At 47.6% G+C, this 23,523-nt stretch overlaps 1 protein-coding gene across 5 annotated transcripts; it reads right to left on the bottom strand.

Moving 5' to 3' along the window:
• Positions 1 to 298: 298 nt before the first annotated feature.
• INTS4 (integrator complex subunit 4) lies at positions 299 to 16,675 on the bottom strand. Of its 5 annotated transcripts, none has more exons than XR_013224119.1 (24): positions 16,521 to 16,675; positions 14,876 to 15,070; positions 13,069 to 13,186; positions 12,793 to 12,899; positions 12,231 to 12,416; positions 11,864 to 11,914; positions 11,648 to 11,736; positions 11,411 to 11,531; positions 10,814 to 10,885; positions 10,138 to 10,312; positions 9,767 to 9,972; positions 8,590 to 8,732; positions 8,150 to 8,265; positions 7,406 to 7,539; positions 6,868 to 7,025; positions 6,700 to 6,793; positions 6,413 to 6,493; positions 6,183 to 6,313; positions 5,881 to 5,940; positions 5,607 to 5,766; positions 5,031 to 5,174; positions 1,073 to 1,193; positions 607 to 859; positions 299 to 464 (listed from the first exon to the last, which is right to left on the bottom strand). XR_013224119.1 is itself a non-coding variant. In XM_077298689.1 (23 exons), the coding sequence occupies exons 1-23, from the start codon at positions 16,572 to 16,574 to the stop codon at positions 672 to 674; spliced, it is 2,904 nt and encodes a 967-aa protein (XP_077154804.1). In that variant the 5' UTR covers positions 16,575 to 16,675; the 3' UTR covers positions 299 to 671. The 5 variants fall into 5 exon arrangements, 3 of the variants coding, with proteins under 3 accessions (XP_077154804.1, XP_077154803.1, XP_077154805.1); XR_013224118.1 differs by having other exon boundaries at positions 14,876 to 15,073; positions 16,521 to 16,662; XM_077298689.1 differs by having other exon boundaries at positions 299 to 859.
• Between the last annotated feature and the right edge of the window lie 6,848 nt (positions 16,676 to 23,523).

Below are 23,523 nucleotides of genomic sequence, written 5' to 3'. Positions count from 1 at the left end.
ATGCACATACTGGTGGAAGCGCCTGAGTCTGGGGTGTGATGTGGACGCCCCAACAGTTGTAGCTGCCATAAAATGGAGACATGATCATTTATATGGGGGGGGTTAGTGGCTGCCGGAGCCCTGCGGAGCCACCTATCTGCTGGAACGGTCAGACGCCCCATACACAGCCATGATCCTGTCTGTACGACAGGTGCTGGCGAGGGGGTCGGGGAGCTGCTCGTCTCCCTCTTCTCAGTGTAGGATTGTTTGGGGTTTTTTTTTTGTTTTTTTTTAATCTTGAAAGAAATTTAAGAATCAGTTGACACAAGAAAATAAATAATTTTACTAGAAAAAAAAATTCTGTACAAAATCATATCACAAGTAAAACCAGTGCTGGATGAGCTCCTCTATTCACACAGGGAAGACGAAGTGCGGAACTCCTGTAATCCAGAAAGTCTAATAATCCGGCACCTACAGGCCAAGCTCTGCAGAAAGAACCAACACAGAAACTACTGTTTGTCTGGGGGGTTCTTTCAGTTGATGGGAAGAGGTGGTGCAGGTGCCAGGACCCCTTTCCCACCAATCAGTATGAAGAAGGGGCTCCTGCCAGCTTTGTTTAGGTCTTACCCCTCCTGGGTACTCGATGCCCCCCACTTTTCCCCTGGCAGCTGCCTTGCCACTCTTGGGGGGTGTCACCGTCTCGCAGGTTTGGGCATCAGGAAGACTTTGACGGCTTTGCTGAAGGGCAGCGTGCCCTCGATGCTGCTCTCGGGCAGGGGGTCCGGGCTCTCCCCCCAAGGCGGTCTGGCGGAGGGGGGTAACACTCTGCTGCTGCCGGAGCTGTAGGCGAGCAGGAGGCTGACTTCAATCTGACAGGGCTCTGCAGAAATAACCAAGGATGAATACATGCCCCAGCCAATGGAGTCTGAAATCAAACGTCTACATTTTCCCTCCCCCATGCTTTATACTGCAGCTCTGCTTTGATAAGTGACTCTAGGAGCAGTTGTCACATCCCTTCCCCCACTTCTGGCAGCTGATCCCCCATGATTTACCCCACTGGGGGTAATAATAACCCCACACCCTTGTATCTTACCCGTCCAGGCTGTATGTGACAGGTAGACCTGTGTGATGAGCCGATGTCGTCCCGGACCGGGGTGGCGGAAGTCTGCTGGCTTGGGGTGAATGATCTGAACCTGCCCATCTGGATACACAACCTGGGGGGGGGGGACGGAGAATAATGGTTAATAAGTGTGCCAGCATGTGAGCCCTCCATGTATGCCGTCTCTGAGGGGCTCCGATATAGCAGAGCCGGACAGGTTGCTGTGGTCTTGTGCATTGCATTAACCCCTTCCCGACCCATGACGCCTATGCGGCGTCATGGAATGATCGCGTCCCTGCAGATCGGGTGAAGGGGTTAACTCCTATTTTACCCGATCTGCAGGGAGAGGGGGAGTGGTACTTCAGCCCTACGATCGCTCTGATTGGCTGTTGAAAGTGAAACTGCCAATCAGAGCGATTTGTAATATTTCACCTAAAAAAACCGGTGAAATATTACAATCCAGCCATGTCCGATGCTGCAATACCATCGGCCATGGCTGGAAAACCTGAAGTGACCCCCCCCCACCCCACCGATCGCCCCCCCAGTGCTCCGTTATGGGGTCCGGTCCCCTCCGTCCTGTGCTCCGCTCCCCCGTCCTCCTGCCCGCTCCCCCCCCCTGCTCCTATGTCACCCCCCGGTGCTCCGACGCCCCCCCCCCGTGCCCCGATCTCCCCCCCCCTTATACTTACCGAGGCTCCCGGTGTCGGTCCGTCTCCTCGCTGGGCGCCGCCATCTTCCAAAATGGCGGGCGCATGCTCAGTGTGCCCGCCGAATCTGCCGGCCGGCAGATTCATTACAAGTACATTTTGATCGCTGTGGTAGGTTCTATCACAGCGATCAAAATAAAAAAAATAATAAATAAACCCCCCCCCCCCCTTTATCACCCCCATAGGTAGGGACAATAATAAAATAAAGAAAATAGTTTTTTTTTCTTTTTCCACTAGGGTTAGGGTTAGAACTAGGGGTAGGGTTAGGGTTACGGGTAGGGGTAGGGTTAGGGCATGTGCACACAGAGCGGATCGGCCGCGGATCCGCAGCGCATCGGCCGCGGATCCGCAGCGCATCGGCCGCGGATCCGCAGCGCATCGGCCGCGCATCCGCAGCGCATCGGCCGCGCATCCGCAGCGCATCGGCCGCGCATCCGCAGCGGATCGGCCGCGGATCGGCCGCGGATCCGCAGTGGATTGGCCGCTGCGAATTCGAAGCAGTTTTCCATCAGGTTTACAGTACCATGTACACCTAAGGAAAACCAAATCCGCTGTGCCCATGGTGCGGAAAATTCCGTGCAGAAACGCTGCATTGTATTTTCCGCAGCATGTCAATTCTTTGTGCGGATTCCGCAGCGTTTTACACCTGTTCCTCAATAGGAATCCGCAGGTGAAATCCGCACAAAAAAACACTGGAAATCTGCTGTAAATCCGCAGGTAAAACGCAGTGCCTTTTACCTGCAGATTTTTCAAAAATCGTGCGGAAAAATCTCACACGAATCCGCAACGTGGGCACATAGCCTTAGGGTTAGGGTTGGAATTAGAGCTAGGGTTTGAAATAGGGTTAAGATTAGGCTTGTGGTTAGGGTTACGGATAGGGTTAGGGGTGTGTTGGGGTTACAGTTGTGGTTAGGGTTGGGATTAGGGTTACGGTTGGGATTAGGGTTAGGATTAGGGTTGGAATTAGGGTTACGGGTGTGTTGCGGTTAGGGTTGTGGTTAGGGGTGTGTTGGGGTTAGGGTTGTGATTAGGGTTATGGCTACAGTTAGGATTAGGGGTGTGTTGGGGTTAGTGTTGAAGTTAGAATTGAGGGGTTTCCACTGTTTAGGCACATCAGGGGTCTCCAAACGCAACATGGCGCCACCATTGATTCCAGCCAATCTTGCGTTCAAAAAGTCAAATGGTGCTCCCGCCCTTCCAAGCCCCGACGTGCGCCCAAACAGTGGTTTACCCCCACATTTGGGGTACCAGCGTACTCAGGACAAACTGGGCAACAACTGTTGGGGTCCAATTTCTCCTGTTACCCTTGCAAAAATAAAAAATTACTTGCTAAAACATAATTTTTGAGGAAAGAACAATTATTTTTTATTTTCACGGCTCTGCGTTATAAACTTCTGTGAAGCACTTGGGGGTTGAAAGTGCTCACCACACATCTAGATAAGTTCCTTTGGGGGTCTAGTTTCCAAAATGGGGTCACTTGTGGGGGGTTTCTACTGTTTAGGCACATCAGGGGCTCTGCAAATGCAATGTGACGCCCGCAGACCATTCCATCAAAGTCTGCATTTCAAATGTCACTACTTCCCTTCCGAGCCCTGACGTGCGCCCAAACAGTGGTTTACCCCCACATATGGGGTATCAGCGTACTCACAACAAACTGGGCAACAAATATTGGGGTCCAAATTCTCCTGTTACCCTTGTGAAAATAAAAAATTGCTTGCTAAAACATCTTTTTTGAGGAAAGAAAAATGATTTTTTATTTTCACGGCTCTGCGTTGTAAACTTCTGTGAAGCACTTGGGGGTTGAACGTGCTCACCACACATCTAGATAAGTTCCTTGGGGGGTCTAGTTTCCAAAATGGGGTCACTTGTGGGGGGTTTCTACTGTTTAGGCATATCAGGGGCTCTGCAAACGTAACATGATGCCCGCAGACCATTCCATCAAAGTCTGCATTCCAAAACGTCACTACTTCCCTTCCGAGCCCCGGCATGTGCCCAAACAGTGGTTTACCCCCACATATGGGGTATCAGCGTACTCAGGAGAAACTGGACAACAACTTTTGGGGTCCAATTTCTCCTGTTACCCTTGGGACAATAAAAAATTGTGGGCTAAAAAATCATTTTTGAGAAAAGAAAAATTATTTTTTATTTTCATGGCTCTGCGTTATAAACTTCTGTGAAGCACTTGGGGGTTCAAACTGCTCACCACACATCTAGATTAGTTCCTTGGGAGGTCTAGTTTCCAAAATGGGGTCACTTGTGGGGGAGCTCCAATGTTTAGGCACACGGGGGCTCTCCAAACGCGACATGGTGTCCGCTAAAGATTGGAGCCAATTTTTCATTCAAAAAGTCAAATGGCGCTCCTTCCCTTCCGAGCCCTGCCGTGCGCCCAAACAGTGGTTTACCCCCACATATGAGGTATCAGCGTACTCAGGACAAATTGGACAACAACGTCCGTGGTCCAGTTTCTCCTTTTACACTTGGGAAAATAAAAAATTGTTGCTAAAAGATCATTTTTGTGACTAAAAAGTTAAATGTTCATTTTTTACTTCCATGTTGCTTCTGCTGCTGTGAAACACCTGAAGGGTTAATAAACTTCTTGAATGTGGTTTTGAGCACCTTGAGGGGTGCAGTTTTTAGAATGGTGTCACTTTTGGGTATTTTCAGCCATATAGAACCCTCAAAATGACTTCAAATGTGAGGTGGTCCCTAAAAAAAATGGTTTTGTAAATTTTGTTGTAAAAATGAGAAATCACTGGTCAAATTTTAACCCTTAACTTCCTAGCAAAAAAAAAATTTGTTTCCAAAATTGTGCTGATGTAAAGTAGACATGTGGGAAATGTTATTTATTAACTATTTTGTGTCACATAACTCTCTGGTTTAACAGAATAAAAATTCAAAATGTGAAAATTGCGAAATTTTCTAAATTTTTGCCAAATTTCCGTTTTTTTTTACAAATAAACTCAGAAATTATCGACCTAAATTTACCACTAACATGAAGCCCAATATGTCACGAAAAAACAATCTCAGAATCGCTAGGATCCGTTGAAGCGTTCCTGAGTTATTACCTCATAAAGGGACACTGGTCAGAATTGCAAAAAACGGCAAGGTCATTAAGGCCAAAATAGGCTGGGTCATGAAGGGGTTAAGGACATATGAGTATCGCACTGAACGCACCGTGCTGACTCTGCTGCACTGATGAGCTCAGCTCTGCTACATCCACATGTTCTCTTTATATCTACACATACCTGGACCTTGACAGCGCTCTGCGGGTCCTGAACGTGCTCCAACGTGGCGTCAACATCCAGAGCTACCACTAAACCGGAGGTGAACCGGATAGGGTTGTCAGACTCGGCGGCCGGCTCAATAATGTGTGCCGAGGATCTGTGAATCTGCAACGTAACAAGGTGACGGTGATAAAACTCTTATCTTCTGTTTATAAGCACAAACTATATGCAGAATAGTGAGTGCAGCTCTGGGGTATAATACAGGATGTAACTCAGGATCAGTAATGTAATGTATGTACACAGTGACTGCACCAGCAGAATAGTGAGTGCAGCTCTGGAGTATATTATAGGAGAAATAATTTATGTACGCAGTTTCTTATATTATGTAGATTATTTCTATACATAACCTATAAAATGTGGATCACCATCCAGTAATTCATCATTACTGGTGTAGATAATATGACGGATTGCGGTCAGTGTATTGCACCCCCTGTACAGATGTGTATGGCCGCAGTGACCCCCATCTTTGCTTCCCGTATAGCGAAGCTCCTATAACTTGTGATGTGACAGATCAGCTATTAATATGTGAGGCCTCACCTGCTCAGGTAGAGTCAGACGCAGGAAGCTGCTCTGCCGCAGGGAGGTCTGCAGGATCTTCACCATCTCTAGGGGTTTGGAGTTCACCAATCGAGGCATCAGATCCAGCAGTTTGTCCACAAAACTGTCCTGCATGTGAGGGAGCTCAGAGATGAAACATCTGCGAGGACAGAAACCAGTAGGTAACGCAATTACGTTTCTGCAAGAATGTGTCTTTCATACGACGGTAGCAAACCCTCAGCTGTGACCAAGGGGCAAATGGGTGGACACTCACCTCTGGAAAAAATCCACCTCCTGCAGAAAGTGCTTGCACATGCTGAACAGTGGCTCCTCCCTGTAGAATGGAGAAAGATTATTGAAATTACACTTTTGTCAGTTCTTCACATATTCAGGATCTCTGCTTGCTGTACATGAATAGAAACCTTATTTACTGCCACTGGATTAAAAAAAAAAAATAAATCTTTGCACACAGCCACAGAGCTCATTGAAGTAGATGTCAGAGCCGTGTCTTGCACCCGTGCGTCCGGAACATGATTCACAGGAAATTACGGGTTACCAACTCCTGGGGTCACTCACCCTTTGGTGGTGCGAGCCGTTATAAGGAGCTGGAGGGCGTTCGCCTGCAGCCTCATGTGATGGATGATGGCCACCTGCCGGTTCTCCAGCCCGCTGTACATGAACTCCATCTTGTAGGTTTCTTCCAGGATCTGGAGAAAAAAACAACAAAAAACAAGAAAACCCGCCATCAGGAGCATCTCCTCCGACACCTGAGCAGTTATTAGGGTGATGGAATTACGGATAGTTACCTGTTTGACGGCCGCAGCGGCCAGGGAGTTCTGCTTTACATAAAGGGGCGCTGCGAGACTCCATAACTTCTCATTCAGGGCCTGGAAGTCACAGGAAGAAGCAGTTACATTTCCTGCACAGTATAGTTATGGATTAGGATGGGTGCCGGATTACCAGATCGTCTGGATTATTACATAGACATCTTAGTATAAACGACAGAAAGTGATAATACATTAAATTACCATTACCGGCTTCTTTTCTTATACTCAGCCCTCGTCAGGGCGCATTAATAAAGACAAGGACGAACCTTGAGGAGCAGCAAGTGACAGCGCAGGTAGGCAGCCGAGAAGTCCGCCATGCCGGCCAGCTCGAACTGCAGCTCGCCGATCCTCTGCAGGTCCCTGGAGGAGAAGACACGATATGTGAACCCACGTTCTCCATTACACCCAACCCGTGGGACGCGGCCGTCACTTACCGGATGGTAAACTCGAGGAGTTGCTGCGTCCCCTGGATGTCCAGATTCTGCAGGTTGTGGACTCTCTCCAGACTGTTCTGCAGAAACTGCTGGGAAGGGTCCTCCGGGCGCGACCGACGCTCCAGGTCCGGGATCCAGGACCAGTTCACTCCGGGCAGCTGTGGGGACAAGAAGATGGAATCAGATGACCGGAGGTTTCCTAGAAAGCGGCACGGGTCTGGATGGGATACGTGACTCTACAAGAACATTTTACAACGTCCCCTGCTGGAATCAGCAGCTGCTGGCGGAAAAGGCAGATATCAGACACAGCCGGGCTACCACAGAGAAGGCAGAGACGGTTTATTACCATCTCTGCGTTCCTGATTGCTGCATATACAGCACTGAGGGAACATTGCGTATCCAGTAAATGAAGGCACAGCCACTTCCTCCAGTCGTTATAAAGGCTGTGTAGCCTGGAGGAAAGAAGCATCTTGATCTGACATCCGGGCACTCAACCTGAGAGTCCTCCGACCCCCCACAGGTAAGATCACCTACTTACCGTCAGAGCCGGGACCAGATGGGAGAGGCTGTCCCGCAGGTAGGCGTAGTGGCGGAAGGTGTGGTCAGAGAACAGCGCTGGCATGGTGGGGCAGGTCTTGGCTGCGTTGAAAATCAAAATCAAAACCGCAATATCTGATGCAGAGAGTGAAGGTTATGCAGAGATAACGATGACCCCCTAGAGCAAAGCTGCAGGCAACAGTGATTGTCCAGGGGTTGGAGCAAGGCTAATATTGGGAAGTTGGAGGGCAATGGGACTGAATGAAAAAATAAAACAATGAAATTTAAGACTTAAGGCGGCCTGTGAAGAGTATGGGTGATACAATTTCATGTCAATCGACTGTTTTGTATCCGGTCGAAGATTATAGACCTCCTTCAAAGTGTGAAGCTGAGACAAGACACCTGGCTCAGCTGGTGCTTCAAGTGGAAAAGCTTGCACCCCCCGCATGAGGAACTGCTTCAAAGATCCCTCCCCCAGACGTACGGGAGCTGTAATTTAATGAGTTATACTATATGCAGACCAGTTGGAATGGAATGAACTCCCGCGGGGTCTCGACCCGTTCTAGCATCCCGGGGTAGGAAGACACGTAGAACAGCTAGTAGAAGCCAGGTAGCAAAGCGGTGTTTGGTCTCCAAGCATAACGGATGTCACATGGCCTATATAACCTATGCTACAAATGATGCCCTGCTGGGGAGCATGGCTGGATCAGGAACTATAGGACTGATCAGCACATACAATGGATACACGCTGGATCGTCCATGTCAGGCTCGGGCGTATCGAAGAACGGATGTGTGCTCAGGAGCTCCGGTACCAGTGACAGGACCAGGGTGGGGTGTCTGCTGCCCAGGAACTTCAAACATCTGAAGAACGAGAAGAATAAAAATGTGTAATTTACTTTTCAATATTCTTTCAAGATCATAGTTTGCTGTAAATGAATGAAAACCTATTTGTTTACATCCAGATGCTTTTTTCTCTGTGTAAGCCCTGAATCCGCACCCTACACCTTCACTTTCAGGATCGGCGGACCCCACTGACCATATAGTAAGGTCACCACTTAAGATTCAAAGGGGCGATTCCTGTCATATAAACAGGTGCCGGTTTTGCAGACCTTCTGCATTAAGGAAAAGCAGCATCCCGTAATGTTTATCAATGTGGATGAGAAGTGTCAGACGTGCGATACTTACTTCCAGATGGAGTCCCGGTCTGTTGGGTACTTGGAGAGATTCTTGAGGAGTTCTACCAGGGCGAGGTGGATGCACTCCTTAGTGGAGACGTTTGCACAGCAGAGCAATTCGTGTAAAGCCTCTCGAATGTCTCGGGAGGAGTCCTAGAGGAGACACACATGGTACCGAGAGAGTCACCAGGGACCCATACGAAAAGCCAACCCACATGGGACGCCGTCTCCTAATGTGGCCCGAGTTCACACCGCTAATAAAGAGCATCAAAAGTTGGAGGAGAGTTAGAAGAAACGAATATCCTCGTCTGTCCGGGCGAGAGCTGTACCACAACTTCCAAAAACAGCAACGTGAAGACTGTAGAAGAAAACGGCACCCGCTCCTCAGAAAAATGTTTTCATTTTCGCGCTTTTGTTTTTATCCTCCCAGAGTAATTTCTGCAGATCACTACAATGACTTGTATAGTTTTTTTTTTTTTTTTTTAACTTTAGCGGTTACCTTTTGTCACTATTTTCTAATACACAACTTTATTATTTTTTGCATCCTGAGCTGATGTGTTTATTGCTACCAATTTAGAGTAAAAAAATAATTTTGATCTTTTGCATTTTTTTTTTTTTTAACATATAAATGTAGCATCCAATTTTTTTTTTATTTTGGTGTTAACGTATGGATTAAATAAATTTTAGATTTTCACAGATCAGATTTTTTTTTTTATTTTGACACGATGAAACCAGATGTGCTTGTTTTTAAATGGGTAAAATTGGGTCGATTTACGCATTTTTTTTCCCCAAGTCCCCGTTAGGGACTTGAACCTACAATGGTTTGCTTTCTTATACTATATACAGCAATGCAACAGTATAATAAACCTTTATTGCAATAATATATATATATATATATATTTATTCACGGTTCTCCTATGGAGCTCGCATTGCAGATGGGCTTCAGAGTTAGGACCAAGATGGCGGGGTTCTTCAAGGCGGCGCCTGCCTGGCTGCTCCTCAGCGGATCATCGTACAGAGATCTAAGATGGACGTGCACATAGCTATACACTTTGGACACCAGGTGGCACTAGACTACCTCGATATTTTTTTACTTTCATATTTTAGGGTGAAATCTTCAGATTTTGAAAATTAAGCAAATCCGCTAAACTCTAAATCAGCCCCTGTGACGACCCCATGTATTTCACCTCCAGCACGGCCAAGATGGTGTCCAGCTGATCCTCCCGGAGGGTGATGTTGTCGGAGATCTTGCGCATGGTGTGTATGGACTGCAGCCGCACTTCTTCTATCTCGTCGTTGAACATGTCCACCAGGAAATCTAAGCACTTCTCCGCAAAGGGGCGAGAGGAGCGAGCCAAGAGGCACAGGGATTCCACCGCCGCGATCCTCACCTCTGAAGGAAACAGTCAGTAGTCAGCAGAGGTGGAGAACAACCATTGGACAGAAACAGTCAACCCGGGGACTTTTATTTTTAAAGGTGCCGTGCCCTATAACACTGGCATGTTGGCGCCTCCGGTGGACAGAGTTATAAGTGCACATTAGTCATCAGTCCTCCTACCGTACATCTCATCCTCCAGACCATGCACGAACGCTCCGCACGCCCCGGACTCTATTAGGTTCACAGCTTCAGTGTCCAGTTCCTCCCGGGGAGCGTCATCCCCCCATTTTCTGCCGCTGGAAAACTCTCCGGAGCTGTAAAGTTCTTTTGCGCGTTCGTGAGCGGTTCTTTTTCTCTGTGACACAATCAGAAGGCAGCAGAAGGAGAAGAAGAAACCACATGAAAGTTACAGACCGGACTCCAAATATAAAAATCTCAGTAAAGGTCCTTTCATCCGGCGTCTGATGATCCAGAAATGAGAAAAATCTGCGCCCAATTTAGAAGCGCTCTACTATTACGGCAATCTGGGATATCCTAACTATTAGGAGACCTCCTGTATACTGTATAAGGCAGCAGCACCACACTGGTAGAGAAGATGCAGAGTGCCCTGATGTGATGTGTCCATCAGTCACGTGACCGCTGCAGACAATCACTGGCCTCAGCAGTCATGTGCTGGGCATACAAACATCAACCCAGAGGCCAAGGAGTGGCTGCAGTGCTCCTGTGACTGATAGATGGGAAATCATCACTTCCTAAGCCAGTGGGGAGCACCAGATAAGAGGCGCTGCAGCAGCAGGAGGTTCAAAGGGGGGCAAAGTAAAATCCAGAGAATCTAAAATAATCCCCATGCACTTACCTTTAGATCCGACATGAGCTTCTTATCCAGGGTCTGCTCCAAAAAGTGCGGACTAACTTGTTGCATGGAGCCCTAAAAGACAACATGACACAGGCGATCAGCTGCTATACTCGGTCTTAAAGGGGAGATGTGAGATTACAAAAAACATGGCCACTTTAATCCACACTACGACTTGCATTCAACTGAATTGGCTGCAATACCAGAGATGGCCAGTGGACTATGGTGGCGCTGTTTAACCCCTTTCACTACATCGGCCGTGTCCCTGCCATTGATGCGGGCTCGCACGTCGAGCCTGCCTATGATGGCTGATTTAATCAGCCATCAAGTGCCTCTAACAACCACAGATAGATCTCGGATCCACCAGCGGCTGTTAACCAGTTAGATGCTGCTGTCAATCATTGACAGTGGCATTTAACACGCGCTGACAGAAAACGCATCACTGATCTCGCCCATCGCCGCCTCTGTCACGTGATCGCAGATTAAAGTAATTGTGTTCGGTACTGTGCTAGCAGGGGGCGCTGATCCAAGCATTTAACCCTTTAACCCATTTGCAGAGCCATTAGGGGATGCAGTGAAGCAGCCACGCTCACGACTTACCAGCAGTTTGCAGGCCTGAACTCTGACCATCCAGGATCCATCGTTCACCATGTGACAGACCTTTCCGAAGGCTTCATCCACCAGGCGGATCTCCTCGTTGGAGGAAGGAATGGGAACGATGCTGAAAAACAAACAAACATGAGAACAGCAGTCGGCGCATAGAAAGAATGGAAGGAGCGGTGACGCTCGCCTCTGTGCGGGACGCCCCCTACTGGAGGAACCACGCTCTGCACTCACCTTTCTGGATACAGCTGACTCAGGACCCAGACCAGCTCCACGGCCGCGCTGCGAACCTGCTCGTAGTCATCCGTCAGCAGCTTACAGGCCTGCGCCAGGGAAAAAATAAGAAAATATTAGTAATCTTCATATTACACCTGACACAGAACAAAAGCCTGCGATATGTAATCGCTCGAGTAGCAATTCCCTAAGTGTGTTAAATAGTGGGTACGGTACCTGGCTGTACAAGACTTGCTGCAGCTTCAGGCCTCTCTCGTGCAGCTGCAACTATGAAGAAACACAAGGCGTGAATATTTCTGCAATCCTCCATGTAAGGAGGTGTGCACACGGAGGGGTTATTGCAGGTGGTAAAGAAGGGGCGAGTTTTCTAGAGGAAACCGCTTTGGGCTCCGAGTGTTAAAAGAAGAAACAACATTTTGAGATTTGGAAAGTTTGCGCTCAGTTTCTGCTCCAAAAAGTCACGGTGTGCACAAAGCCTTAGAAAGTGGTTACAACTCCAACTTTCCTAAAGGTTATGGAGGATTCCTCCCCGACTCCCACTCCTAAACGTGGGCGACCTCCCAGCCGACACTGCACAGCTCACCATGGCTTTTATGGCGGCCGTCCTGACGCGAGGGTCCTGATCGTTGAAATAATCGCCGATGATCTTCTGCACGTCTTTGGCGACTGCTCCGTCCGGATCTTTTGCTGGGGTCTTATCGACGGCTCCGAGGCAGCCGAGAAGCTGCAGACACTTGTTCCTGACACCGTGAGACGTGTCTGAGAGATACTGGGTGCAAAGGATAACTAAATTAGGCCTCCTGCACTTAAATGGTTAATGTCGGTTCACCAAACTCAGCGTAAATCGATAGTACAGGAAAATAAAAGAAACTTTGTAATAGATCTTATCATTGAAATTGGCTTTTTTCCTACACTTATGAGCCTCTTCTCCGCCCCCTGAATTCATCATTCACTCTGGAGAAACTAGACAAACCACCATATCAGTGAGGGGTCAGATTACAGCTGCCTATTAAAATCTATGGAGACTAATACTTTCTAGTAAGTGTTTTAGCTCACCCCCCATCCAGTGCTGGATTCACAGCTACAATGCTCGGTACTCCTTCGGAGCATGTGCTACATTCTTTTATGAGTTCTGTAGCCTTTACCTTGTATGCCACGTCCACCAGTCTCATGCGGATGGGCGCATTATCCACAAGCTTAAATCCAATCTCTAACAGAGTGTCCAGGAGCTGCGCCAGGACCTGATGAGACTCTAAAAGGAAACCAAGGATATTCCTGTATTATTTCCATGGAGGCTATGAGGTCCCCACACAGTGAGCGCCCCTAGTGGTGGAGGCAGAAATAATTGGAGGGTGTGTGTCACCAGAGGGGTCTATTACAGGGATACTCTTCCACCCTCATAATGATAGCAGGGGTCTTACTCTCATTCTGAAGAGTACCAATCACATCGTCCACTATGGAGTCCGGACAGAACCCCGACGTCTTACACAGCAAACCCAGCAGAGAGGCGATCTTCAGTCTCACAGACGTCTCATTCTCCTGAGAACACAAAGAAAATCCTGCACATTCTCTCCAAATTCTACTGAGACAACTCTGGTATATCAGATTCTGGGAAAGCTGAGTGACCAGGAATACGCATCATTATGCAGGGGGGTCCTTCTACATTGTAGACACTGTATGCGGTGAGGGGTTACATTCTAGTCATTGTGTGTGGCGGGCTTTACCCTGTAGGCACTGTATGCGGGGGGCACATTCTAGTCTGTGTGTGTGGAGGGCTTTACCCTTTAGGCACTGTATGCGGGGGGCACATTCCAGTCATTGTGTGTGGCGGCTTTACCCTGTAGGCACTGTATGCGGGGGGGCACATTCTAATCATTGTGTGTGGAGGACTTTACCCTGTAGGCACTGTATGCAGGGGGGCCTCTACCTTGTAGGCACTGTATGCGGGGGACACATTCTAGTCTGTGTGTGTGGCGGGCTTTACCCTGTAGGCACTGTATGTGGGGGGGGGGCACATTCTAGTCTTTGTATGTGGTGGGCTTTACCCTGTAGGCACTGTATGCGGGGGGCACATTCTAGTCTTTGCGTGTGGCGGGCTTTACCCTGTAGGCACTGTATGCGGGGGGCACATTCTAGTCATTGTGTGTGGAGGGCTTTACCCTGTAGGCACTGTATGCGGGGGACACATTCTAGTCTTTGTGTGTGGCGGGCTTTACCCTGTAGGCACTGTATGCGGGGGGCACATTCTAGTCTTTGTATGTGGTGGGCTTTACCCTGTAGGCACTGTATGTGGGGGGGGCACATTCTAGTCTTTGTGTGTGGCGGGCTTTACCCTGTAGGCACTGTATGCGGGGGGCACATTCTAGTCTTTGTGTGTGGCGGGCTTTACCCTGTAGGCACTGTATGCGGGGGGCACATTCTAGTCTTTGTGTGTGGCGGGCTTTACCCTGTAGGGACTGTATGCGGGGGGCCCATTCTAGTCTTTGTGTGTGGCGGGCTTTACCCTGTAGGCACTGTATGCGGGGGGCCTCTACCCTGTAGGCACTGTATGCGGGGGGCACATTCTAGTCTTTGTGTGTGGCGGGCTTTACCCTGTAGGCACTGTATGCGGGGGGCACATTCTAGTCTTTGTGTGTGGCGGGCTTTACCCTGTAGGGACTGTATGCGGGGGGCCTTTACCCTGTAGGCACTGTATGCGGGGGGCACATTCTAGTCTTTGTGTGTGGAGGGCTTTACCCTGTAGGCACTGTATGCGGGGGGCACATTCTAGTCTTTGTGTGTGGCGGGCTTTACCCTGTAGGGACTGTATGCGGGGGGCCTTTACCCTGTAGGCACTGTATGCGGGGGGCACATTCTAGTCTTTGTGTGTGGAGGGCTTTACCCTGTAGGCACTGTATGTGGGGGGCCACATTCTAGTCTTTGTGTGTGGCGGGCTATACCCTGTAGGCACTGTATGCGGGGGGCACATTCTAGTCTTTGTGTGTGGAGGGCTTTACCCTGTAGGCACTGTATGCGGGGGGCACATTCTAGTCTTTGTGTGTGGCGGGCTTTACCCTGTAGGGACTGTATGCGGGGGGCCTTTACCCTGTAGGCACTGTATGCGGGGGGCACATTCTAGTCTTTGTGTGTGGAGGGCTTTACCCTGTAGGCACTGTATGTGAGGGGCCACATTCTAGTCTTTGTGTGTGGCGGGCTATACCCTGTAGGCACAGTTAGTGGGGGCTTTACCTTGTAGTAATGCTCCAACAGGATGCGGACCACTCCTTCCACGCTCTCTGACTCCACGGGTTTGCGTGCGAATTGCAGCAGATACTGCAGGGCGTCCGCCGGCGATGTCGCCTTGCAGAGGTCGATGTGCAGAGCGGCGGACTTGCTGGGTTTGGTCAGACGCAGTTTCTTGGCTGTGAGATCTTCTATCGGCTGCTGCTGTATAGAAGGAGAAAGTTCCCATCAATAAGACTGAAGTACTGCAAGTCTCAGCGCCGTCCGGAATCTGCACTTCTTCCTGTAAGTGAATGAGTACATCCTGCTCGAAGGCTAAAACCCAGATTACAGTGGCTCAGTGGTTAGCGCCGTGTGGAAGCTCAGTGGTTAGCACCTTGGGTTGGCTCAGTGGTTAGCACTGTGTGGTGGCTCAGTGGTTAGCACTGTGTGGAGGCTCAGTGGTTAGCACTGTGTGGAGGCTCAGTGGTTTGCACCGTGTGGTGGCTCAGTGGTTTGCACCGTGTGGTGGCTCAGTGGTTTGCACCGTGTGAAGGCTCAGTGGTTTGCTCCGTGTGAAGGCTTAGTGGTTCCATATGGTGGCTCAGTGGTTAGCACTGTGTGGAGGCTCAGTGGTTAGCACTGTGTGGAGGCTCAGTGGTTAGCACCTTGGGTTGGCTCAGTGGTTTGCACAGTGCGGTGGCTCAGTGGTTTGCACAGTGCGGTGGCTCAGTGGTTTGCACAGTGCGGTGGCTCAGTGGTTTGCACAGTGCGGTGGCTCAGTGGTTTGCACAGTGCGGTGGCTCAGTGGTTTGCACAGTGCGGTGGCTCAGTGGTTTGCACAGTGCGGTGGCTCAGTGGTTTGCACAGTGCGGTGGCTCAGTGGTTTGCACAGTGCGGTGGCTCAGTGGCTTGCACAGTGCGGTGGCTCAGTGGCTTGCACAGTGCGGTGGCTCAGTGGATAGCACCATGTGGAGGCTCAGTGGATAGCACCATGTGGAGGCTCAGTGGATAGTACTGCAGCCTTGCAGCACTGGGGTCCTGGGAACAAACCCCACCAAGGACGACATCGGCCAGGAGTTTGTATGTTCTCCTCGTGTTTGCGGTGCAGAATTTATAATGAAACACGACACAAAAAAACACGTCTACAAGTGAGAAAAAATAAAATGGTGCTCCTCCAAACATGTCCATACCCTGAGGGCCCTTGTGGGGGCAGCGCTGCCAGGGTCTGCACTGTAATGCTAAGAAGTGAAAGCGGAAAAGAAAAAAGAAAAAAAAGGTAAAAAAATACAAAAATTGACATTTTCCAATCGGAAAGTTACTGCTCCTAGAGGAAAACTGGCTGATAACAGGGAGCAATCACTTGTATCCAGCTGCCTAGCAACAACAAATAAGGAGACTTCTGCTCCTCCCATGGAGGAGTCGCCAGCTGGTATGGAACTACAAGTCCCAGCACGGTTAACAGCAGGTCCGGGGCAGCCACCGACTGGTTACATCGTCCCTTCTATCTGTTACTATATACTATGTCCAGTAGTGGCCCAGAAGGCCGCAGCCCGATCCCCGGACTTTCCTAGCACCACAGCCGGGTGCAGTGAAGCCTCCTGGAGGACAGTGACCGCCCGCATCCCCGGAATGACGTCACCGCCTCCACTGCGCCACATCTCTCTCTCACCTGAACCACTTTAGTGAACTCTTCATAAACGCGTTTCTTCAGGTGAGCCGCCATGGTGGACGACGGCTGATCCTCTGCGGCTGCCGTACAAGCATTAGTATAATAAAGCTGGTTGAAAGCGAACGTACTACATCACGTGACAGAAACCAAAGAGGTGAAAACTGGAAAGACAATACTCCCTGCTCCAGCTGCGGTCCTCCAGCTTTGTCTCCATAGCAACCCGAGCCAGCGCTTGTTTATTCAAATACCTTTGATAGATCTCATTTCATTTTAATTGTCAAAGTAATAAAACTTCTGCAGCTTCTTACTGTACCGTGTGTTTCACTACCTAACAATGTCCTAGATATATATCATATTTATTGTTAACCATATTTCTATTATCTATCCCATATCTATCTATCTATCTATCTATCTATCTATCTATCTATCTATTATCTATCTATCTATCTATCTATCTATCTATCTATCTATTATCTATCTCCCCTCTGTACCAGTCTGTCATTGTAAATTTGTTTACTGTTAATGATATCTATAACTCTGTATGTAACCCCTTTCTTTTCACATGTACAGCACCATGGAATTAATGGCGCTATATAAATAAATATTTATTGTTATAGCGCCATTTATTCCATGGCGCTTTACATGTGAGGATTGTTATTATCTATCTATATATTATCATCTATCTATTTACCTATCATCTATTATCTATTATATACAGGTCCTTCTCAAAAAATTAGCATATAGTGTTAAATTTCATTATTTACCATAATGTAATGATTACAATTAAACTTTCATATACTATAGATTCATTATCCACCAACTGAAATTTGTCAGGTCTTTTATTGTTTTAATACTGATGATTTTGGCCTACAACTCCTGATAACCCAAAAAACCTGTCTCAATAAATTAGCATATTTCAACCGTCCAATCAAATAAAAGTGTTTTTTAATAACAAACAAAAAAACCATCAAATAATAATGTTCAGTTATGCACTCAATACTTGGTCGGGAATCCTTTGGCAGAAATGACTGCTTCATTGCGGCGTGGCATGGAGGCAATCAGCCTGTGACACTGCTGAGATGTTATGGAGGCCCAGGATGCTTCAATAGCGGCCTTAAGCTCATCCAGAGTGTTGGGTCTTGCGTCTCTCAACTTTCTCTTCACAATATCCCACAGATTCTCTATGAGGTTCAGGTCAGGAGAGTTGGCAGGCCAATTGAGCACAGTAATACCATGGTCAGTAAACCATTTACCAGTGGTTTTGGCACTGTGAGCAGGTGCCAGGTCGTGCTGAAAAATGAAATCTTCATCTCCATAAAGCATTTCAGCCGATGGAAGCATGAAGTGCTCCAAAATCTCCTGATAGCTAGCTGCATTGACCCTGCCCTTGATGAAACACAGTGGACCAACACCAGCAGCTGACATGGCACCCCACACCATCACTGACTGTGGGTACTTGACACTGGACTTCAGGCATTTTGGCATTTCCTTCTCCCCAGTCTTCCTCCAGACTCTGGCATATTGATTTCCGAATGACATGCAAAATTTGCTTTCATCAGAAAAAAGTACTTGGGACCACTTAGCAACAGTCCAGTGCTGCTTCTCTGTAGCCCAGGTCAGGCGCTTCTGCCGCTGTTTACCTGGGGAATGCGGCACCTGTAGCCCATTTCCTGCACACGCCTGTGCACGGTGGCTCTGGATGTTTCCACACCAGACTCAGTCCACTGCTTCCTCAGGTTCCCCAAGGTCTGGAATCGGTCCTTCTCCACAATCTTCCTCAGGGTCCGGTCACCTCTTCTCGTTGTACAGCGTTTTCTGCCACATTTTTGCCTTCCAACAGACTTACCATTGAGGTGCCTTGATACAGCACTCTGGGAACAGCCTATTTGTTGAGAAATTTCTTTCTGGGTCTTACCCTCTTGCTTGAGGGTGTCAATGATGGCCTTCTTGACATCTGTCAGGTCGCTAGTCTTACCCATGATGGGGGTTTTGAGTAATGAACCAGGCAGGGAGTTTTTAAAAGCCTCAGGTATCTTTTGCATGTGTTTAGAGTTAATTAGTTGATTCAGAAGATTAGGGTAATAGGTCGTTTAGAGAACCTTTTCATGATATGCTAATTTATTGAGACAGGTTTTTTGGGTTATCAGGAGTTGTAGGCTAAAATCATCAGTATTAAAACAATAAAAGACCTGACAAATTTCAGTTGGTGGATAATGAATCTATAATATATGAAAGTTTAATTGTAATCATTACATTATGGTAAATAATGAAATTTAACACTATATGCTAATTTTTTGAGAAGGACCTGTATCTATTATATATCTATTATCTATCTATCATCTATTATCTATCTATTATCTATCTATTATCCATCTATTATCTATCTATTATCTATCTATCTGTTATCTATCTATTATCTATCATCTATTATCTATCTATTATCATCTATCGATCTATTATCTATCTATCTACTATCTATTTATAATCTATTATCTATTAGGTGGAAAAACATCTATATCCCCTATTGTGCATTCGCAATCTGATAATTGTACGGATGACTTTGACTCGGTGTCTTTGTGACAGGCGCAGTTCACCTTAACCCTTTGCCCGCTACTAAGATGGCGGAGTTGTTGTAAAGGTGTCGTCTGTGCAGGCGCAGTTTTGAGTACAGTACTTTCTTCCTGACATGCGTACTGAGTAGTACAGGATGCCGGTCGGCGCGTGTTTCTTCATGTATCGAATGGGGTAAGCCATGGAGATGGTTAATCATCGCACACAGCTGCTCTTTGATTGCCAGATGATATTACAATGCTTATTGTTTGATGTCTGTTATATGTGCACTGTTGTACTGCACTTTATGAGATGTTGATCTGTGTGTATTACGTCTTGCACATTTTGTATGTCATTTTTTATGAATAGACATGCCTAGTGCCTACTGTTAAATATTGTAATCATGTACAGCCTTTATATACTTGTCACATGCACTTACTCATTGCTTGAAAAAGGTTCTCATCTTTATGAACCGAAACATTACTGAGATGGGCTAATAAAAGTAGCTCCTTTTTTCACTGAGAACGGTGCGCTGCCTCCATTTTTTTGGATTTCTACAATTGAGGTTTGGTCTGTGCCCGAGGGGCTCTGCACCTGATTTTTCTTTTTCATATTTGTGTTGCTCTAATTCTCTTTTTTCCTATCTATTCACTATCTATGATCTATCATTATTATAGCTAGCTCCATTTATTCCATGACGCTTTACATGTGAAGAGAGGTATACAAAATAAAATAAACAAGTACAGTAATCTTAACCCCCAGGCCATTTTCCTCTCCCCTTCTTCCCAAAGCCATAACTTTTTTATTTTGGGGTCAATATGGCCATGTGAGGGCTTGTTTATTGCAGGACAAGTTGTACTTTTGAATGACACCATTGGTTTTAAAGGGCCACTGTCACCCCCTCCAGCCGTTCTAAACTAAAAGAGCCACCTTGTGCAGCAGTAATGCTGCAGACTAACAAGGTGGCTCTTTTAGTTTTTGATTCAGTTATTACCTCAATAAAGCGTTTTAAAAATTGGCCACAAATACCAGATTTTGTACCTGGAGGCGGTCCGAAGCCTCCTCTGTGAATCTCCCAACTGCCGTCACTCTTCTCTTCTGCGGCGCTGGTCGCCGCCCCCTGAGCGCTGTTTCTTCTTAAATCCGGCGCCTGCGCTGTGCGTGCCTGCCTGGGGCCTGCGCAGTGTTCATTGTCAGTCACAGCTCAGATGCAGGGTTCCTGACTGCGCCTGTGCGGGCAGTGCGGCCACCCTGTTGCTGAATCCCCGCCCCGCACTGTGTTATTCATTATGCACAGTGCGGGGCTGGGGTTCCTGGGCATGCGCAGTGCGCTGTTTAGACGCTCCCCAGCTCAGACACTCCCCCAGCTCAGACGCTCCCCCAGCTCAGACGCTCCCCCAGCTCCCCCGCCTTCCCAGGAACCCCAGCCCCGCACTGTGCATAATGAATAACACAGTGCGGGGCGGGGATTCAGCAACAGGGTGGCCGCACTGCCCGCACAGGCGCAGTCAGGCACCCGGCATCTGAGCTGTGACTGACAATGAACACTGCGCAGGCCCCAGGCAGGCACGCACAGCGCAGGCGCCGGATTTAAGAAGAAACAGCGCTCAGGGGGCGGCGACCATCGCCCCTGAAGAGAAGAGTGACGGCAGTTGGGAGATTCATAGAGGACGATTCGGACCGCCTCCTGGTACAATATCTGGTATTTGTGGCCAATTTTTAAAACGCTTTATTGAGGTAATAACTGAATCAAAAACTAAAAGAGCCACCTTGTTAGACTGCAGCATTACTGCTGCACAAGGTGGCTCTTTTAGTTTAGAACGGCTGGAGGGTGTGACAGTGGCCCTTTAATATATACTGTGTACTAGAAAAAGGGAAAAAAAATTCAAAGTGCAGAAAAAAAAGTGCAATTCCATTTTTTTTTTTTTTTACCATGTTGACTAAATGCTAAAACTGATGTGCCATTATGATTCTCCAGGTCATTACGAGTTCATAGACACCAAACATGTCTATGGTTTTTGTTTTTTTTTTGAGTGGTGAAAAAAAATCCAAACTTTGGTTAAAAAAAAGCCAGATTACTCACCGGTAATGCTCTTTTAGTGAGTCCACGACAGCACCCCACTGGAGAGAGGGATCCGCCCCGCAGGAACAGGAAACCTACAGAAAATACAAGGGGGCGGTCTGCCTCTCCTCCTCAGTTTTGATTTCAGAGTACCCGGAGGACAGCCAGTATTAGGCAAATATTATTTATTTAATTTTCAAACTTATTTGCTCGTATATGATTAAAAGAATTTTACTCAATAGTATGTACTATATTAATCTAGGGAGGGATGTAAGAGGGTGCTGTCGTGGACTCACTAAAAGAGCATTACCGGTGAGTAATCCGGCTTTTTACTCTTCGCCACGACAGCACCCACCGGAGATCTTTCAGAGACCATCACCTGGGGGGGGGGGGGGACCATCGTGCCGAGGACAGTCCTGCCAAAGTCTAGGTCAGAAGTTGATGATAGGTCAAGCCTATAGTGGTTATAGAATGTAGAAGGATTTGACCAAGTTGCCGCCTTACATATAGTTTCAATTGGGACCTCTCCCCTTTCTGCCCAGGAGGATGCCATAGCTCTGGTAGAGTGCGCTGTTATGCCTTCCGGAGGGTTTTATTTCCTCGCGGAATAAGCCAGTCTGATAGACTATCTGATCCACCGGGATAAGGTGCTTTTCGTTACTCCATGACCCTTCTTGTGACCCTGGAAGGATATAAACAGAGCCCTACACTGTCACCAGCTGCTGGTCCTTTCAATGTACTTCAACACTACTCTTTTAACATCTAGAGTTTGGTACTTCTGCTCGTCAGGAGTAGAGGGATTATTGAAGAAAGTGGGCAAGATTATTTCTTGTGACCTATGGAATTTCTTTGCTACTTTGGGAAGGTAGGAAGGGTCTGGTTTAAGAATCAACTTATCCTGAAAAGTTAACAGGAAAGGTGGATCTATAGAGAGAGCTTGGATGTCACTGATTCTTCTAGCCGAAGTCAGTGCTACCAAGAGGGCCGTTTTTAGTGATAGGCATTTAATGGGTATTGAGTCCATTGGTTCGAATGGAGAGTCTGTTAGGGCTTGTAAAACTAAATTTAGATCCCAGGGTGGAATTCTAGGTATGTTAACTGGATTCATTCTTTCGCAGGCTGTGATAAATCGGGATACCCATCTATTTCCCGCTACGTTATGGCCATAGAGGGCTCCTAGTGCTGAAACATGAACCTTTAAGGTGTTTACAGTTAAACCTAGTTCTCTCCCTTTTTGAAGAAATTCCAGGATAGATTGTATCGGAATTTCTGATGTGTTGGGAGATGTATGGAATTGTAGGAATTTCTTCCATACTCTTGTATAAATTTTTGTGGTGGACTGTTTCCTACTTTGGTGTCAACCAGTCCCTCCGAGAACCCTCTTAATTTTAGCATCTGCCTTTCAAATTCCAGGCCGTCAGATGGAGAGTGTCCACCTGAGGGTGGAAAAACGGTCCCTGGAAGAGAAGGTTGGGTGTCGAGGGGAGGACCCAAGGGTCTGAGATCGACATGGTTTGCAGCCACGAGAACCATGGTCTCTTGGGCCAGAATTGAGCTATCAGTATAACTCTCGCTCCTTCTTCTCTGATTTTGCGTATGACCTGTGGTAGTAATATCATCGGAGGAAAGGCCAGACTGAAGCGCCAAGGGGCTTGGAGAGCGTCCAGAATGTCCGGATGATCTGCTGGAGATAAGGAGGCAAATCTCCGAACTTTTTTTTTTTTTCCTGTGGCAAAGAGATCTATTTGAGGCCGACCCCATAGGGATACTATATTTTGAAAGATGTGATGATTTAGGCACCACTCCCCCTGTCTCAAGGTGTGCCGACTTAGGAAGTCTGCCTGCTGGTTGCTTTCCCCTCTTATGTGAAGCGCAGTAAGGGATGTCAGGTGACTTTCTGCTAGATCCAAGATCTCTCCAGCAGAAGACATCAGAGTCTCTGATCGAGCGCCTCCTTGCCTGTTTAGATACGCCACTGTGGTGGTGTTGTCAGAAAGGATTCTGACGTCTTTTCCCCGAAGCTGTGGGAGAAAATGGTATAAGGCGTATTTTACTGCATTTAGTTCTTTGAGGTTAGATGAGTTGTAGCGTTCTTCCATGTCCCATAACCCTTGGCAAAAATCATTCCCCATATGAGCACCCCATCCGTGAGGACTGGCGTCAGTGGTTATAGTATGAGATGGCGTTATTACCCATGGAACACCACTCATCAGATGGTCTGAATCTAGCCACCACGTTAGGGAAGTTAAAACCTCCTGGGACAAGGTTATTTTTGCATTTAGGCGACCAAGTAACCGTCTTTCCTCTTGTAGGATGTGGTGTTGCAGTGTTCGGGTATGATATTGGGCCCATCTCACTGCAGGTATACAAGAAATAAGGGATCCCAGCAAT

Source organism: Ranitomeya variabilis, chromosome 3, assembly GCF_051348905.1.
Source record: "Ranitomeya variabilis isolate aRanVar5 chromosome 3, aRanVar5.hap1, whole genome shotgun sequence".
Lineage (NCBI taxonomy): Eukaryota > Metazoa > Chordata > Amphibia > Anura > Dendrobatidae > Ranitomeya > Ranitomeya variabilis.
This window is presented reverse-complemented; position numbering and strand designations above follow the sequence as displayed.

Bases quoted from the DNA above. Each gene is read 5' to 3' on its own strand.
- INTS4 (XM_077298688.1), bottom strand. From the start codon at position 16,574: ATGGCGGCTCACCTGAAGAAACGCGTTTATGAAGAGTTCACTAAAGTG. The intron at 8,266-8,589 runs GTAAGTATCGCA...CTCGTTCTTCAG, and splicing joins GACCGGGACTCCATCTGGAA to ATGTTTGAAGTTCCTGGGCA. The intron at 5,175-5,606 runs GTGAGGCCTCAC...GTTACGTTGCAG, and splicing joins GTCTGACTCTACCTGAGCAG to ATTCACAGATCCTCGGCACA.